We start from the raw sequence: 18,026 nt of genomic DNA, 5'->3' as shown, positions 1-18,026 counted from the left end.
AATTTACAACTCCGAAGATGATGATCGTTTTTGCAACCAAAGGTGTAATTTATTGACGTGGATAACTCGATCCACAAGACAAAAAGATCCCTCCATCCCAAATCTGCCAGCACACGATAAACTCGAAATGGGCTGGCTTTGGAGATCATCACCCTCGAAGGAGGAACCTCAAACAACCTCCTCTATGCCTTCTTTGTCCGACAATGCGGCACCGCAGCCATCACCTGCAGCAGAGACACCAGGCACCACGCCGCCATCGTCGCAGTCTCGGCCCTTGAGTCGCGAGGAACAAGCGGATGCAGAGTTCAACCAGTTACTGGAGAGCTTAAAGGCCGACGTATCACGAACAAAATCGCCACAGCAGTCGTCCAGTGTCTCAGAATCTCACCTATCCTCATCATCACTTTCCGGCCCTCCGCAACCTCCAGCTTCGATCGCCCCCGAGTCTCTCTACCCCGATTCCATGTCCTGCCGCTCTGCGTTTGACTACGCGTTTTTCTGTCAGTCATTTGGAGGCCAGTTTGTGAACGTATACCGCTACGGCGAGCTGCGGTCGTGCAGCGAACACTGGGATAATTTCTGGCTGTGCATGAAGGCCCGCGGAATGGCGGACGAAGGGCGCAAGAAAGTGATTCGGGACCACTACCGGAAAAAGGCCGTCAAGTACAAGACGGGGCCGAGCAGTGAGGATGTCTGGGACCTTCGGGGGGAGCCAGTGCAGAACGCTTTCCAGGGGGATTTTGCCGCACTGGAGAGGGAGATGCAGGCCGAGGAGGAAGCAAGTCGCAACGCTGGTGGGATATAGAGATTCTTCGCTTTTGGACCATGTCTTTCTTGTGCCTCTTTCGTACCATCTGGATTGGATACCTGTCCCCTCTGGGACGATTGTATTATACATTGTGGACTACGGAGTTCATCTTATGCTTAGCAACTGGGATACTACTGAATGAATCAAGCCTTATTATCCTTGACTCGTCGCTCCAGTTTCAAACATGCATAGCTGCTCTTTCATGACTCGACGATTCAGAGAAAGGAAGCTCTCCGCCGGTGACACATACAAAGCATTGTGTCTAGAACAAGGACAAAGAAGATCCGCATCGATGCCCTTGTTCTCATTGTTCATCCTGCATCGAGGTTCGTTATCAAGGCTCCAAGTCAACGCATGTCTCATATCGCTGTCACAGACCTCAGAGGCTGAGCAGGCCACTATGATTATAAAAGCAGAGGAACCGCGCAGCGAAAATAATGAAGCTACAACTCAACAATTCCTGCATTCCCCCAATCCCCCAAACCTAGCTTCAAGATGAAATCTCGTCTAACTAACCTCCTGCTCCTAATCATCCTTATCATGGACTGCTCGCCTTCGCCTCCAAGGCCCCAATCACCACCGTTGTCCCCACCACCACGACGTCGTTCTCGCAGACGACGGCGGTTCTCAGACCACTTCGCGTGCGGTCACGGCTCCCACACTGACGAAGGAAACAGGTATCCGCTGGAGCGCATGCAGTCGCACGAAAGACACAGCGACAACCACCAGAAAGACGATACCTCACCCTCCAGAAAGGCCGTCCACTGGGGACCCGTCACTAAGATCCCGAGTCCCGACTACAGAAGCCGCGAGCGCGAGCGCAGCCCTAACCCATCATCATGCAGAGTCGCGGCCAAGCCATGCTTGAAGCCGCCCACTCCCTTGGATCAAGAGATGGTCCAGAGGAACCTTCGGGCCATGGTGGACGAGTCTACGCACCGTCTGAACATGTACTACAACGCCATGGAGTACTTCTCCGGTGACGTCGTTCTGGACGAGGTCATGTGTCAGGATGAGAGACAGCTTTTTCAAAAGGCAAGGAGACAGTCTTTGAAAGATACATTCCGCTTCGCCGGGTCGCCATCTCACACTCCGTCCAGGTCGAGCTCGGGAAGATCGCTCCGAGATGAATCTATGCAGAACGAGTAGCGAAGTGTCACGACATCCAATCGTCTTCTCCTGGCATTAGGGATCAGGACTGGCGACGGGAAGGTAAGCTCTTAATAAAGCCTCAGAAGCAGAACAGACTCGACGAGTTTCAACTCTTTTCTCGGATACCCTACTGGGTGAGCAGCATTATCAGCGATCAAGAACATCCTCGACGGAACGAAACCGCAGACGGATGAGGTACGCCTCCTTTGTGTCTCTTTCTTTTACATTCCTGCCAGCAGATTTACACGAAAACCCGAGGTCAATCCACCAACTTTGTCGGACTGAAATTACTCTATTTCCTTGTTTTCGAAACGGTCCCCTTTGAAACACAAACAGCACGAAAAAATATAGAATAAGTTTCAGATTGATGATAGAAAAGGATATGTACATAAAACATAAGACATAGAACTTGCGGGAATCGTAAAAGCTCCGGCGACACCTTGAATGTTCACCATAAGGTCATGTAAAACGACGCTGCAACCAAAAGCAAACTCGCCTTTATCCGAAGAATAATCAGAAAGTGAGGTGCGCGACGTGAAAAGAGTCAGCGAGCCTCCCTCTGTCACATCCATGTAATCGTGATGCGCCTAACATGGTAGATACAATTGACCACCCTGTAACGGATTCGGGATTGATCAAGGACTTTTCAACAACAAAAGAAAGATATCTTAAATCATTATCATCATGGAACTACTGTCACAGCCCCAGACGTAGCAAGGTCACAATCATCTAGGCGACAACAGTGGCGGTCTCGCTTGTCTTCGGGACCATGTCAATGGCTGGCCGGCGAACGATGCCACCAGTCACAGGAAGCTGAGAGCTGGTGTCCATCAGGAAGCTGTCAACTTCACGAGCACATTGACGGCCTTCGTTGATACCCCTAGAAGACAGTGTTAGTTACAATACGTTGGTTTACCCAGCCTTGAGTCAATTTTGCATGGGCGTAGACTTACCAGACAATGAGGGACTGTCCTCGGCGGCAGTCACCAGCAGCAAAGACGCCGGACACACTGGTTGAGTAATGACCTGGAGGGGTCTTGACGTTCTTACGGGCATCACGCTCAATTTCATCGCCCAGAAGGCGGTCCTCGGGACCGAGGAAACCCATAGAAAGGAGAACAAGGTCCGCAGGGAAGAACTGTTCGCTACCCTCAATGGTCTTCATATCCCAACCGCCAGAGGCGCTCTTGGTCCATTCGACACGGACAGTGTTGATACCCTTGACGTGACCGTTACCGTCGTCGACAAATTCAGTAGACATGACACAGAACTCGCGAGGGTCCTTACCCATGTGGGTCTTGACCTCGGAGTGGCCGTAGTCGACACGGTAAATACGGGGCCACTGGGGCCATGGGTTGTCACGGGCACGCTCTGGTGGAGGCTGAGGCAGCAACTCGAAGTTAACAACAGACTTGGCACCATGGCGAACAGAGGTACCAATGCAGTCGTTACCAGTGTCACCACCACCAATGACAACAACGTGCTTGTCCTTGGCCGAGATGTACTCGCCGTCCGAGAGACCCGAGTCGAGAAGAGACTTGGTGTTACGGTGCAGGAACTGCATGGCAAAATGTACACCATCCAGCTCACGGCCAGGGACCTTCAGATCGCGGGCAACTGTGGCACCAGTGGCGATGATGACGGCGTCATTGCTTTGGCGCAGCGAGTTCAGGGACACCTCGCTGTCAGGGCCAACGGCAGTGTTGGCGACGAACTTGACACCCTCGGCGGCCATGAGGTCGACACGGCGTTGGACGATCTTCTTATCAAGCTTCATGTTGGGGATACCGTACATCAGCAGACCACCAATACGGTCAGCACGCTCGTAGACAGTGACGCTGTGGCCGGCACGGTTAAGCTGGTCTGCAGCAGCGAGACCAGCGGGTCCGGATCCAATAACAGCGACTGTCTTGCCGGTGCGTGTCTTAGGGGGCCGGGGGACCATCCAGCCCATCTCAAAGCCACGGTCGATGATGGCACATTCGATAGACTTAATGCCCACAGGATCTTCGTTGATGCCCAGCACACAGGCGCCTTCGCAAGGGGCAGGGCAGACACGACCAGTGAATTCCGGGAAGTTGTTGGTCATGAGCAAACGGTTGAGAGCATCCTGCCATTGGTTCTGGGTAAGGACTATTAGCACTGCTACGGCTTAAGTGAATTGACAGCGATGGGTTTTACCTGGAATACCAACTCATTCCATTTGGGAATGATGTTGGAGATAGGGCAACCAGTGTCAGATTGGCAGAAGGGGACACCACAGTCCATGCAACGAGCGGACTGGTACTTGAGCTCATCTTCACTGAGACGGCTCGACAGCTCGGCCCAGTCCCGGGTACGAGTAGCCGGGTTGCGGTACTTCTCGCTGCGTCGGCTGTACTTCATGAAACCCCTCGTCTTGTCGAGAATCAAAGCGGACCTCTTCTTCTCAGTCTTTGAGTCGCTCACGCTGTCTTCAATGTCCAGCATCTCGGCCTTCTTCTCCTCTCCTTCCGTCTTGGGCTTGGGCTTCTCGGCAGGAGTGCTGGGAAGCTGGGGGATAGTGAATTCGGCCTTCTTAGCAGCAGCGGCCTTGGCAGCTTCCTCCTCCAGAATGCGCTTGTAGTCAGTAGGCAGCACCTTGACAAAGTGGGGAAGAGCACGGGTGAAGTCCAGAAGAATACGAGCAGCCAGTTCTGAGCCCGTGTAGTGGTGGTGGTCCTCGATCAAACCGCGAACAAAGGCGATCTCGGCAGGGTCTTCCAGGCCCGAAACCTCGACCATCTCCATATTAACCTTGGAGAGGAAATCCTGGTTCATGTCCAAGACATAGGCGATACCACCGGACATACCAGCAGCGAAGTTACGACCGGTCGAGCCAAGAATGAGCACACGACCACCGGTCATGTACTCACAACCGTGGTCACCAACACCTTCAACAACAGCAGTAGCACCGGAGTTACGAACAGCAAAACGTTCAGCGGCCACACCACGGAAGTAGCAGGTACCCCGGGTAGCACCGTAGAGACAAGTGTTACCGATGATGATGTTCTCCTCTGCCTTGTAGGCAGCACCGCGAGGCGGATAGACAATGAGACGACCCCCAGAAAGACCCTTGCCCACATAATCGTTGGCGTCACCCTCAAGTTCGAGAGTAATACCAGGAGCAAGGAAAGCACCAAAGGACTGACCAGCAGAGCCCTTGATGTTGGCGTGGATGGTATCTTGAGGAAGGCCGGCTCCACCGTAGCGGCGACTGACCTGGTAAGACAGAGTTGCGCCCAGGGCACGGTCAGTATTGACAATGTCACACTCAATTCTGCAAGGCAAACCCTTCTCCAGCGCTAGTTCCGACTCTGCGATCAGCTTGTTGTCAAGGCGGACATGCAGACGGTGGTCTTGCTTGCGGACATTGTAAGTAGCCACGCCAGGACGGAGGGAGTGAGCGGGAGTCAGGATGAGGGAGAGGTCAATTCTCTCCTGCTTAGGGGTGCGAATGTCCTCCCTGACCTTGAGCAACTCAGCACGTCCAACCATCTCGTTGACCGTGCGAATGCCCAGCTTGGCCATGATAGCACGCATCTCATTAGCCACATAGTAGAAGAAGTTGATCACGTGTTCGGGCGTGCCCTTGAACTTTTGGCGGAGTTCGGGATCCTGAGTTGCGATACCAACAGGACAAGTATTCAAATGACATTTCCGCATCATGATGCAACCAAGAGCGATCAAGGGAGTGGTGGCGAAACCGAATTCTTCAGCACCCAGCAAACAGGCGATAGCGATATCGCGACCAGTGCGAAGTTGACCGTCAGTCTGAACCACAACACGACCACGCAGATCGTTGAGGACCAGAGTCTGATGGGTCTCAGCGAGACCCAGTTCCCATGGGAGACCGGCGTACTTGATACCAGTCCAGCGAGAAGCACCAGTACCACCGTCGTGACCGGAAATCAGAATATGATCAGCCTTGGCCTTGGCGACACCGGAGGCTACGATACCGACACCAACCTCAGACACCAGTTTCACAGAAACGCGGGACCGAGGATTGGAGCACTTGAGATCATAGATAAGCTGCTTCAGGTCCTCAATTGAGTAAATGTCGTGGTGAGGTGGAGGCGAGATAAGACCGACACCGGGAGTGGAGTAACGAGTGTGGGCAATGGGGCCGACGACCTTGTGCCCGGGCAGCTCACCACCTTCTCCAGGCTTAGCGCCCTGGGCCATCTTGATCTGCAGCTCGTCGGCATCAGCAAGGTAGTGGGAAGTCACACCGAAACGGCCGGAGGCAATTTGCTTGATGGCAGAGCGCATGGTGTCACCATTCTCCAGTCGCTTGCTACGCTCAGGGTCTTCACCACCTTCACCGGTGTTAGATTTACCACCAAGACGGTTCATGGCGATGGCCAATGTGGAGTGAGATTCCATGGAGATGGATCCGTACGACATGGCACCTGTCACGAAACGACGGACGATTTCAGTCCAAGGCTCAACCTGGTCGATAGGAATGGGGCTCCGTTGCTCGAAGTCGAACTCGAGCATACCACGCAGAGTGCAGTTCTTGATCTGTTCATGAGCGGCCTTCGCGTAAGCCTCATAAGACTTGTCGTTCTTGGTACGGACAGCATCTTGGACATTGGCGATACTGACGGGGTCGTTGATGTGCGCCTCGCCTCCATCACGCCAGTGGTACTCGCCCGATTCAGGAAGTCCGGGAATTTCAATGATGGAACGAGATGGGTATCCGCGTTCGTGGAAGGCATACGCATCCTGAGCGATCAGCTCAAAAGTCAATCCACGGATACGGCTGGCAGTTCCAGAGAAACACCGGTCAATGACGCTGTCATCAATACCGAGAGCCTCGAAGATTTGGGCACCCTTGTATGACTGCAGGGTAGAAATACCCATCTTGCTCATGACCTTCAGGATACCTCCGTCGCAAGAAGCCTTGTAGTTCTCAATGACCTTCTCATCGGAAAGTTGCTTCCGAATCAACTTCTCCCGGTTCATCTTGAGAATACACTCCATGGCCAGGTAGGGATTGACGGCATCAGCACCATAACCAACCAGGACACACATGTGGTGGACTTCACGAGCCTCAGCAGTTTCGACAACGAGAGCCGCAAGTGATCTCCACTTATTGCGGACCATGTGATGGTGCACGAGACCCGTAGCGAGCAATGCGGACACAGGAACTCGATCGGCGGAGGTTGCCCGGTCAGAGAGGACAATGATCTTGTCACCATTCTGGATTGCTTCGGTGGTAGCATCGCAAATGTCATCGAGGGCCTGGAGGTAACCAGGGACACCCTTCTTCTTCTCGAAAGTGATGTCGATGATCTTCACCGTCCAGTCATTGTAGAGCTGGGTGATGTTCTTGATAGCATTAAACTCGTGGATGCTCAGGATGGGGGAGGAAAGACGCAGACGGTGGCACTGCGAGGCATCCATCTGCAAGAGATTGCCCTGAGGACCGACATAGCACTCGAGAGACATGACAACAGCCTCCCGAATAGGGTCAATGGGAGGATTGGTGACTTGAGCGAAGAGCTGGCGGAAGTATTCGTAAAGAAGGCGAGGCTGCTGCGCCATGCAGGCCAATGGAGCATCATTACCCATTGAACCGAGGGCTTCCTTCGAATCGGCAGCCATAGGGCCGAGAAGCAGACTGACCTGCTCGAAAGAATAACCGAAGGCCTTGAGCCGAGGGTCATTTTGAACAGTGGTGTCGTCGAGTGTGTAACTAAGATCCACATTCTGTTCCAGCAACTTCCGATTGATGTCAGGCAGTTTCAAAAGTTCCTTGTCGAGCCATGCGGCAAAGTCTTGACGGTGGGCGACCGTGTGCTTCAGTTCAGCATCATCGATGATACGACCGGCCACAGTATCAACCAGAAGCATCTTGCCAGGCTGTAGACGACCCTTTTGAACGACTCTTTCCGGGTCAATATCCACGGCACCGACTTCGGAGGCACAGATAATACGGTCATCATCGGTCACATAGAAACGGCAAGGACGCAGACCGTTGCGGTCCAAGTTCGCACCACAGTAACGCCCATCAGAGAAAGTGAAGAGCGCAGGTCCATCCCAAGGCTCCATCTGACAAGCAGCCCACTCATAGAAGGCAGCTTTGGCAGGGTCCATGGCCGGGTTGTCCTGCCAAGCCTCGGGAATCATGATCATGACCGCCTCGGGCAGAGAAAGAACACCGTTGATCATCAGCAACTCCAGGACATTATCGAAGGCAGCCGAGTCAGAGCCACCGTCTTCAACGATCGGGTACAGAGAATCCAGCTCGTCACCGAAAATGTCAGACTTAAGAAGACCTTCTCTAGCTCTCATCCAGTTCTTGTTTCCGCGCAAGGTGTTGATTTCACCGTTGTGGGCAGCCCATCGCAGAGGCTGTGCACGGTCCCAAGACGGGAATGTGTTGGTAGAGAATCGGGAGTGGACGAGAGCGAAGTGCGCTTCGTAATCAACATTGACGAGGTCGTGGTAGTACTGGTACACCTGAACAGGGGCCAATTGACCCTTGTAGACAATGTTTCTGTTACTGAGGGAGCACAGGTAGAACCAATTAGCGAGACCAATGACGTGAGTGGCTCGTTTCCGAAGAACATAGAGCTGGCGCTCGAAAGTCCTCTCGTCGAACGACTCAGGATCGGTGCTTTCTGGCTTATTTCCCTCACCATATGCGGACTTCAAGACCACAAATGGCTGCATGATGATCGGCTCTCTCGACAGAGCAGCAGGACCCAAGATGGTTGAGTCGCGAGGGACCTCACGCCACCCTAGCACCCGCAGACCGAGAGATTCTGCAATTTCCTCGAGCTTGGCGGTGGACTCCTTAAGAGACTCCTGATCCGGCTTGAAAAACAAGTTACCAACGGCATACTGACCCAGCGGAGGAAGTTCAACGCCGACTTCTCGAGCGAAATTCTTGATGAAAAATTTGTGTGGAATACTGGTCATGACACCGGCACCATCACCGTCTCGCGCATCAGAGCCAACGGCTCCTCGATGCGTCATGTTGCAAAGCAGATTGCGAGCTATCAGTGAAGAAAGGGGTCAGCGAGCTGTTACTCGATCGTGCTCAATGGCGATTACCAAAGGGGTGATCCTACCATCGCTGACAATTTTGTGGCTTGGTTTGCCCTTGATGTGACTAGATAACCGCAGAAGTTAGTCAACGACAGTTCTGGACCATCTGACCTGCAGATCACATCCATGGGGAGAAGTGAAACATACGCAGCAAATCCTACACCGCATGCATCCTTCTCATATTCGGGGTCATAGAGACCCTGCCTCTCGGGCAAAGTGTTAGCCCAGCCATAGCCACGCTTTGGCTGGTACTCCGAATATTCGTTCGGTTTCTGCTCTTCAACTATATTTTGGCCATAGAGTTCCTGCAAATTAAGACCCATTCTTCCGCCGGCGACCGACAGAGAATGGAATTACAGGGTTGGGAAGGCTGTCGCTGCACTGGGACTGGGAATAGGGACGTCGCAGACAAGATTGGGGCGGGGCGGCTGTCAAGTAGCTGTATAGAAAAGAGAGATGCGTCTAAACTGTCGTCACAGGTATTCGGGGTCAAAAACGCGGGTGTCTAAGGGAGATTAGGGAAGTCTAGATGGTGTTTGACCCAGCGTCTAACTTCGAGAGTGATGGTAAGAGAGCAGAGAAGGAAGAAAGAAAGGAGAAAAGGAAGATCAGAAAATAAATGAGGAGGAGGGGAGGAGGAGATGGGGGGAGAAATAGCCAGAGGCAGTGGAGCGGGACGACCAAGCCTGCAGGGGTAAATTCCGTGAGTAACGAACGATACACTGATACCGTACGGGAGGGAGAGGTCCGGGCAATCCACCTCGAAGACTCCGATGGGCGAATGTACGGATTGTCGAGTGGACTCTGGGTATTTCTGGTAAGTAGGTAACTATATTATCCCGTATGGCTGCTCTTAGTGTGCCAAATTTGAAGAACGCTACTGTTAGATGACTGTAAAGTACCTAGCAAGTAAGAAGGGCTATCAATGTCGGCGAGAAGGTAAATTTGCTACTGGGGAAACTGGGATATGTCAAGAAGGACTCCCACCGTGGCGAAATGCAGTTTGTCATCATTTACTATCTAGTATCTTGTTTTTATGGGTAGGATGCAAGGCACTGTGTCCAGTGTTTTAGCGTACTCCCTTACTCTGTACAGTAGGATGACAGGCGACATGGACAAAGCAGAGAATAGTACGATGCGTGCATATTTCTTGTGACAAAAGAACCCGAGTACTGCATTTATTTTCTGTGAAGATTGATGTCCACTGTAGTTCTCGCCGGAAAAAGGTACATTTGCTATTCCTTCGCGCCCGTTCAATCCCGCTTCGGGTGAGATGGTGGTTCTTCTAACCCACGGAGTACTCCGTATACAACTCAAGAGCAGAAGAGGAGCATTCTCGGCATTTGCCAAATTGATCAGAAGATGTTTTACAAATAACGAATCGTGAGGAAGATCATTGATTCTATAATCCATACTAAATAGAAGGTCCGGACATACGGAGTGCATCAGGTCCTACATTCGAAGATGGAGGGGAATTCCAGGATAAGCAGTACCTTAGTAGGTTTTCCCAGCAGGAGAGAGATAAGACATCGCCCACCAATCAGAAGGGAGGCTTTTCAACCTTGGACCTAAAAAGATTAGGTTTTCACTACGTCAAGATCCAAACCCGGTGGGGCACATGGGCCTTAGCTTCTGACTGTAGATTATTCTTAAAGAATAAAAGCAAAAGAAGACGACGCTAGCGCATGAGTTTGGTTCAATTGATTTACCACCCGAGCCGAGATACAATACGGCGTTTCGTTTGGAACGGTATCCATCCATGACTATGGCCCATTCAGGATGGACATATTCATAAACACCTGGAGTCCGTTCTTCAACATCAATTGGATAATTGGATTTTGCCTCGGAACGCTCCTCTGGATATGACTGGCCCCGGTTTCGAGTAATATTCTCCCCTCAAAGCCATCCATCAGCACTGAAAGCCATGTGAATACTTGTGTACAAATCTCATGCCAGTCATTGGCACGTTCTATAGTCTGCCTGGTGGCAGTCTAATTGTCATCGCTTCTGATTGACTCCTCAGACTGACAAGAAGACGGCATCTGTTGCACTCCTATGTGAAAAGGCAAGGTGAAAAGACCTGAAACGATTCCATTGCACGATTTGCCATATCAATCGCTTTAATATTGGAGAGCCTATATACGGAGAGCACTGCTGTAGACCCAGTTTGGGAATGGTTGATTCGTCCACGTATAGTCAATTGTATGCACTATGCAAAGGGGCAATGACTGTTCGAGTCTTCGACAGGCTTCTACCCTTTCCCAAGAAGATCCCAGCTCTGAGATGCTTGCAGACTCGCAGTCTTAATAATATCATTAGACTTAGCAGCATGAAGGGCCGCATGGCCGGTAACCAACTGCGTGGGTGTAGCTATGTGGGGCAGTACAAGGATTTAGCTGCTTAGGTTGTCCTCCAGTTGAGGAATTCAGTCATCTAAGGTACCTTGGGTGTCTATACATGGCCTTACCGCTAGGCAGGCAAAAGGGATGTCCACAAGTATTGATCGAGCGCTCATTGGCAAATTGAAAATGTAGGCATCGGAAGAAAGAAGGGACAGACCGAAAGAAAGAAAGAAAAAAGAATAAAAATAATTTAGTAGGATGCACGACACTGCAAGCCAGCTCAAAGGCGCACCCGAAGGATTCTGGTGGAAGCCACCGGCCGACAACGGCGTGCACTGAGCGATAGATGGCCTTGAAATCCAGCCTTACCTCAGGCCCGGGTGTCGACTCCAAGTGCTGGCGCTATTAATGCTGAATGCTGACCAGTGGCAGGCTCTGGTCCACATGTGCTGTAAACCATCACACTCACTCACACTAGGTTGCATTACAGCCACCATGAAGTACCCCACGCTGAGCATTAGCGAAAATTGCCTTATTGTACTGAGTAGATTTTTCTCAGTAAATAGTGAGAGGTATGCGATCTGGTTTTCAAAAGGCAGAGTGCGTGAGTGGTATGGAGTAAACATTTGATACTGCCTCCATAACTTGAGCGTACAAGCTCGTACCGACTATGTATTATTACGATAAGTTTCATCATCCAAATTGCTGAGCAAAGCCGGGTAAATTACTGGCACGGAGCAGTTACCGTTGGTCCGTTGCCCTCCATTAGAGCCTTGGAGTCGAATGTCCGCCCAGAATAAGCCTGTAACCACAACTTCCGACAACGGCCAAGCTAGCGCCTTACCTCTTCCGTCCTGGATTCTTGCCCTTGCTTCCTCTCCCCTCCCCTTCCTCCGTCCTCCCAAATTAATTCCTGCTGTCCTTAAGCCACAACCCCCGATGTCGGGACTTCCGAGCGGTAATCAAACTGCGTGCAGATTGGCTTGTTGAAATTATGCCATCTCATTCTTTGAGGTCATCAAATGATCAAGCAGCTTATCGCGCTTCAATGTAAATGATAATCTACCCCGTATGTTATTGATTCGGCTCCGAACCCCGTATTCTTCTGTTACGATGTACCAAAGATCACTCTCCAGTACCACTACTCTCGACGGTTTTGTTCATTTCAAATCAGGTCTGGGTCAATCCCTATTCCATAATAATCCATTATTCCATGAATATTCAGTAGTGGCTCATGGCTATGTGGGATTGTGGACTATGAACTCCAGGATCCTGAGATACTCACCTGGGGAAAACCCACTCTCACCCCTCCCTCGGTCCCTCCCAATCCTCCTCCTCCCCTTGATGGTGTATGGCCCCGACCAATAGGCGTGGCGGAATTAACCAGCACCCCGGAATACGAGCGGTACGCACCAGGACGCACTTATGCATGCATCGCAATCCCTGCTAATTTCCATATGATTGAGTTTCGGACTTGCCAGCGCGGGCTTGTCAATCCCGACTCAGACACGCGCGATAAGAGTTTAATTCAAGAAATGTAATGATAATTATAATACATAAATCAATCGATTTCCAATCTCCCTGAGTGTCGGCAGCGTCCACCACACCACGAAACGACTGCCTTCAGGTATCGACTTTGTACCAAGGCTACCTGGCGCGGCCACGCAACGCATTCAACATATGGGTTTTCCCACCCATCAGTTCCTTTTCGACTCGTCGATCATGGCGAACAAATGCAATAGCGAAGGTGAAGAGCTACGATTCATTCGATTACGAGTTGTAATTAACTATGATCCGTCGATCATCTCACCATGCTGTCGCCTTTATTCTGCAACAGACAAATAAATGGCAGGACCCTTCGGCCGATTGATGGACTTCTTACAGGACACTTTCCCTTTTCAGATTGAAACCACTTGAATCATGCTACCACCAGACGAAGGATATACCACACCGGAAGGGTGAACGAATCATATCGTCTATGAGGATGACTTCCGAAAGCAGACGAAGACTACTCAGACTCAATAATGTGACTCACAACTGTCGACTGATTAAGGGACTCACTAAACAATGCAGCCTGCGAAATAATTAATGGGCCTGGCAGGAGCAGATAGGCCAATTAGTGGCAGCCTCATTCATGCTGTAGTACCCTTCAGCATGTGAGCTGTCCTCTATTTTCATCTGGTCTCTCCCATCGTTTTCTCGGGTAAGATACGATACAGCAAATTACCCCTGGCATCATGTGACCCAGCGGAGTGCCAATGTTGCTTTCTTCCGGAAAATCCCGAGGTTTCCTGACCAGTCTTGTCCGCTTTGGGTTCACCGGAAGTGATGTGGTTGATGGAGCGGAAGACTGCAACTGTTCGGGAAAATGCGGAAAGCCCGTTGTAACCCCCGAAATCGGTCTCTCACCAGACTCCAATGCACTGTACGGAACAGAACGACTCCCAAGTCCAAAGACCACTAGCGAGGGAGAGGGCGGTATAGACACATTGTGAGCTGCATGGATGGTCAGATCTCATTACCAGCAGTTTCGAATTGAAATGGAGCCAACGTATCTCGCCGCTAGTACAGTTATTTCTAATTCACAGCTCGCGGGTTTACATCTGTGATCCTTTTCAGCGCGCCTCCCAAGCGAGACCCATTGCTCATCTTTTTGAGAGATTTGCGCGACGGAGGAATTGGGCTTTGTGGCATGATCTCTTGCTCGAAAACAGCACAATTGAGCTAGGAATGCCTGCCACCATGATCTGATGGTTCTTGACTGCTGAAGCACTGCAAAATTGCAGACAAGATTGCAGTGACAGGATGCAATCTCAGTACCATGCATGCCATGTCGTCACGTTTCCTCAATCATGGGCTGAATTAGCTTGCGCGAGCTCTAGAGATCGGCGATAGTTCATTTAAGAACTACTGCTGACCTGATCCCACAGACAGAGTCTTGAGTGGCTTCTTTGATACGACACGACCCTACCCTTGTGTCCCAAAGGCTAGGATATACTGCATTCACGAGTGGATGGTCGACGAGACTTTGCATAGTACCTATATCTAAGGTTTATAGTAGCCAAATCAAGGATGTCAATGATATTGATGCCTAACTTCCGTCATAAGACCCTTGACTTCGTATATGATATCATCGTATGTGCCATGGAGCTTCCAAAGTTTTGCTGCGTTTAATATATGCCGGGCGTCGTAGCGGGGATTAGGATCGATGAACAAGGCCAATTGTATTCAAAAGATTCAGCTCGTCCATTCTCTCTTCTCATATTTGCCTCTCAATGGCTGTTGTAATCAAGGACTTAGGGTTGTTTGTATTGTTTTGGCTTTGGAGATACGAAGAACGGTTCCCCGCGCGATAGTGGAGCTTCATTGTTTTCTGTTTTTCGTTTTCTTCTCCGCACTTGCTCTTCATCATTGAACACGTCATAATGCACTCTATATACAAATCCGATTGACCGCGGCTGGCGTGTAATGACTGCTGATCAGAAAGAAACATTCGCCTAGGATCATTAATATTCTTGCAAAAAAGCCGGAGGTCCTGTGTGCTGGACCTGACCGTCCCCTGAGCACCGAGGTCTTCCACGACAGAAGCTACACTCAAGGAGGAAAAAAGACTATCACGAATAATGCTGTCTCTTCCCTTGATTACGCCGCGCGACGTATGCTAATCCCTAAATGCGCTGGAAGCGTCATCATACAAGGAACTAACATCCATTCCAACAGTCGCATGAACTCTGGTTCGGCTCCTCTCAATTCCAGCGCACCTCATATCAACACCCCCAGTCGCCCGGGGATGCGCCACCGCACGGCCACCCACGGCGCAATGGCCAGAACATGCCGAATGGACGAGCAGCAGCTACCCCCGGCAACAGCCTATCGTCATTACAGCTCGAGGAGCGCGCTCTCCGCGCCCGCAAAAACAACATCGCTTCGTTCGGATACTCGTGGATCAAGCCGGCGGGATGCTCCAAGACCATGCTGGGTATGAAAGAAGAGGAGGCCGAGCGGGAGGAGGCACTCACGGCCGCGGCGGCTGAGATGGCTGCGGCGGCTGCGGCTGCGGCTGATCCTGGCTTGGATGAGTTTGGGAATCCGATGCATGACCAGGCGGATGACACGGGCATGGAGCGGGATTTGGATGACGATATTCCCGATGCGGATGCGGACGGGCTCGTGGAGGAAGGGGAGGAAGGACTGGAAGAGGACGAAGACGTGGATGAGGAGGGATACATGGAGCGGGATCTAGACGATGATATTCCTGAAGCGTTCGCCGATGACGATGGCGACGATGATGATGAAGAAGTCGAGGAGGATGTGGAGGATACTGTTGACTTTGACAACCAAGCCGATCTGGACGACGAGATCCCCAGCGCAGCAGATGATTACGAGGGCGAAGACATGAGCGACGTAGTCGAAGAAGACGGCGAAGATGCATTCGGGATGGAGCGTGATCTGGACGACGAGGTTCCCGAGGCAGCGGAAAACGGATCGGAACAGGAAGAAGAATGGCAGCACACCGACACCGATGCCGAGTTTGACGACGAAGATGACCAGAGCTTCTCGCATGACCAATTCGCTGCACAGGGTCTTCGAGCCAGCATATCGAGCAACCGTGGCCTGCCACCGCCGTCCGCCCATCGCAGCCGGGAAACGCCAGCCCAGACACGATTTCTACAACGCTGGAGCGGCGGCGGCGATGTGTTCGACTCTAGTGGCATGATGTTCGATGACGGTGATCTCCGTGCGTCGTTGGCGAGCCAGGCAAGCCGCCATAGTGGCTTTGGACGATTTCCAAGGCGGCGTAGTGGAAGGGATAGTCTTGAATGAGTCTGATCTTCCGGATAACGGACAGCTACGGTTGCCAGGTACTAAGTATGCATATTCACTGTTTCATATTATCGGGGATTCCGGCGTTTGGCTTAGAGGTCTGAATCCATCAATCGGACGGAGTCGGTTGCTACAGGGTATTTATTGGACGCGCAACTTAATTCAGTATGATGTAGAAGCGAACGGAAGACATAACATCCATAAGATAAAACTTCCCGTCTAGTTCTGCTCCTACCCAATGAGATTATATATACATACATGTCGTGCGAACAGGATATTACAGTATTCGCGTGAATAGCATGAGCCACCCTTATGCACTTCAAGACCATATCAACTCATGCGCCAGGGTGGTGACATGACATTGCCGGGGGAAAGAATAACAGACTGGTGGAAAACAATAGTGTTCAGTATGGCTTTGGCACAGTGCAACATACAACGCCGGAGAACGCCACAGAATGGACTATGCAGCAGTGAAGTAGAGGACATTATAGGGAGTAAGTTATGTATGCCCACGGGTATGACTTATTATGTAGACGTAGGCCAAAGGGTACATGGGGGAGTGCACTGTGCTTGTGGAGGCGAGCGAAAACGTCGCAGGGTTGAGGTATCAAGAATTACCGATTGTAGGCAGTTCGTCCGATGTAGGGCCTAAGTCAGCCACACGTATGCGAAGATCAGGAACACAGCCAGGAAGAAACCCAGCCATGCACGCCAGCCAACACCCGTACGCTCGGCCATTCGGAGCATGCGAGTCATGTTACCACGGAGGCGCACGCGAGTGTTGTCGAATGCATCATTTAACTCTGAGATGGTAGATGTATCGCGAATTTCATCGCCAATGGCGAGTGTAAGCTGGCAGGAGTGTCAGTATCACGTTCGTGATGTCGCTCTAAATAAACAGCAAGAATGACGGACTCACATCCTTCAACATCTTGACTTTCGCACTGATACCCTCGACCTGAGCGTCATTCTGCGATTCGAGATGGTCGAGGACTGCGTCGGAATATTGGCCCCTTCACCCATGAGCATCAAACCGGCATTGGGAGGTGTGTTTTCGGGCAAAGACTCACTTCGCATTGGGGTGGCCTTTCGGAAACCACCTGTGGGAGCCCCGTTCATGTACCCATCGGCATTCGAGGCAGAGTAGCTCCCATAACTATATCCGCCCACGCTGGCCGGTGAGCGGCTGGCGGGTCGAGAACCACCGCCGTAGGAATCGAAGAGAGAAGAGGAGGCGCGGGGATCGCGCTGATGAAGCGAAGAACGTGGGAATCTGTAAGAACCCAAGTTAGTTCCGAGATATCCAGGAACGCCATAGTTAGTGTTGATCGGTCATACCGTGAAGACATAACAGATGGTCGTAAACTGGGAGATGATGCACTTCAGGAGACACGGAGAACACCGATTGACGAAGGATTCTCACCGCCGCTAATCTGTGCGCATGATGATCAGTGTTCAAGTATGCAGAGCTTGCAGGACTAGCTTGTATATCTCAGCCAGATCCCGAAGTGCATCGTCTGAACGAAGCTTTGCGATCTGCTTGCGGCGAGACGATCGAAACAACAACAAGGAGTTGCCACTTGGGTGTCTGTGACTCGCTCAACCGCCGCACGTGAGTGACGATGCACGAAATATTGAATGTTTTCTAGGGGCCTCCAAATGATTTGACAGACAATAAGAGATCTGATTTCAGAGGTTGACAATTGTACAGCTGCTGCAAGTATTCATGCGAGGACAGGGATGGGAAGAGGGGAGTAGAAATTAGCACCCTGATCACATACTAGGTTGGGGTTCTCTTCTTGTCAGGGTGAGAACGTTTACAA

The 18,026-nt window shown here is 51.3% G+C and overlaps 6 protein-coding genes across 6 annotated transcripts; 3 read left to right on the top strand and 3 right to left on the bottom strand.

Moving 5' to 3' along the window:
* The first annotated feature begins 47 nt into the window (after positions 1–47).
* On the top strand, positions 48–971 carry P174DRAFT_441846 (EMI1 family protein). Its single transcript, XM_024827433.1, has one exon. The coding sequence runs from the start codon at positions 185–187 to the stop codon at positions 803–805; it is 621 nt and encodes a 206-aa protein (XP_024683138.1). The 5' UTR covers positions 48–184; the 3' UTR covers positions 806–971.
* A 39-nt stretch (positions 972–1,010) lies between these two features.
* Positions 1,011–1,957, top strand: P174DRAFT_460607 (uncharacterized protein; the record flags this gene model as incomplete). Its single annotated transcript, XM_024829906.1, has 2 exons — positions 1,011–1,177; positions 1,252–1,957. The coding sequence occupies 2 exons, from the start codon at positions 1,011–1,013 to the stop codon at positions 1,955–1,957; spliced, it is 873 nt and encodes a 290-aa protein (XP_024683137.1).
* Positions 1,958–2,316: 359 nt separating this feature from the next.
* P174DRAFT_407236 (glutamate synthase (NADH)) lies at positions 2,317–9,633 on the bottom strand. Its single transcript, XM_024824131.1, has 5 exons — positions 9,185–9,633; positions 9,061–9,101; positions 4,142–8,985; positions 2,914–4,082; positions 2,317–2,840 (listed from the first exon to the last, which is right to left on the bottom strand). Exons 1-5 carry the CDS (start codon positions 9,358–9,360, stop codon positions 2,690–2,692), a joined length of 6,381 nt encoding a protein of 2,126 aa, XP_024683136.1. The 5' UTR covers positions 9,361–9,633; the 3' UTR covers positions 2,317–2,689.
* A 4,986-nt stretch (positions 9,634–14,619) lies between these two features.
* P174DRAFT_389932 (uncharacterized protein) lies at positions 14,620–16,243 on the top strand. Its single transcript, XM_024823467.1, has 2 exons — positions 14,620–15,035; positions 15,100–16,243. Exons 1-2 carry the CDS (start codon positions 15,003–15,005, stop codon positions 16,201–16,203), a joined length of 1,137 nt encoding a protein of 378 aa, XP_024683135.1. The 5' UTR covers positions 14,620–15,002; the 3' UTR covers positions 16,204–16,243.
* Positions 16,244–16,249: 6 nt separating this feature from the next.
* Positions 16,250–16,691, bottom strand: P174DRAFT_186403 (uncharacterized protein). Its single transcript, XM_024821269.1, has one exon. It carries the CDS (start codon positions 16,530–16,532, stop codon positions 16,296–16,298), a length of 237 nt encoding a protein of 78 aa, XP_024683134.1. The 5' UTR covers positions 16,533–16,691; the 3' UTR covers positions 16,250–16,295.
* On the bottom strand, positions 16,404–17,756 carry P174DRAFT_441841 (SNARE domain- containing protein). The gene is made up of 4 exons (XM_024827432.1): positions 17,542–17,756; positions 17,270–17,476; positions 17,123–17,216; positions 16,404–17,055 (listed from the first exon to the last, which is right to left on the bottom strand). Exons 1-4 carry the CDS (start codon positions 17,550–17,552, stop codon positions 16,852–16,854), a joined length of 516 nt encoding a protein of 171 aa, XP_024683133.1. The 5' UTR covers positions 17,553–17,756; the 3' UTR covers positions 16,404–16,851.
* Between the last annotated feature and the right edge of the window lie 270 nt (positions 17,757–18,026).

Source organism: Aspergillus novofumigatus (assembly GCF_002847465.1).
Source record: "Aspergillus novofumigatus IBT 16806 chromosome Unknown P174scaffold_4, whole genome shotgun sequence".
NCBI lineage: Eukaryota > Fungi > Ascomycota > Eurotiomycetes > Eurotiales > Aspergillaceae > Aspergillus > Aspergillus novofumigatus.
Note: the sequence above shows the minus strand (reverse complement) of the source record. Positions and strands in the feature narration are given on the sequence as shown.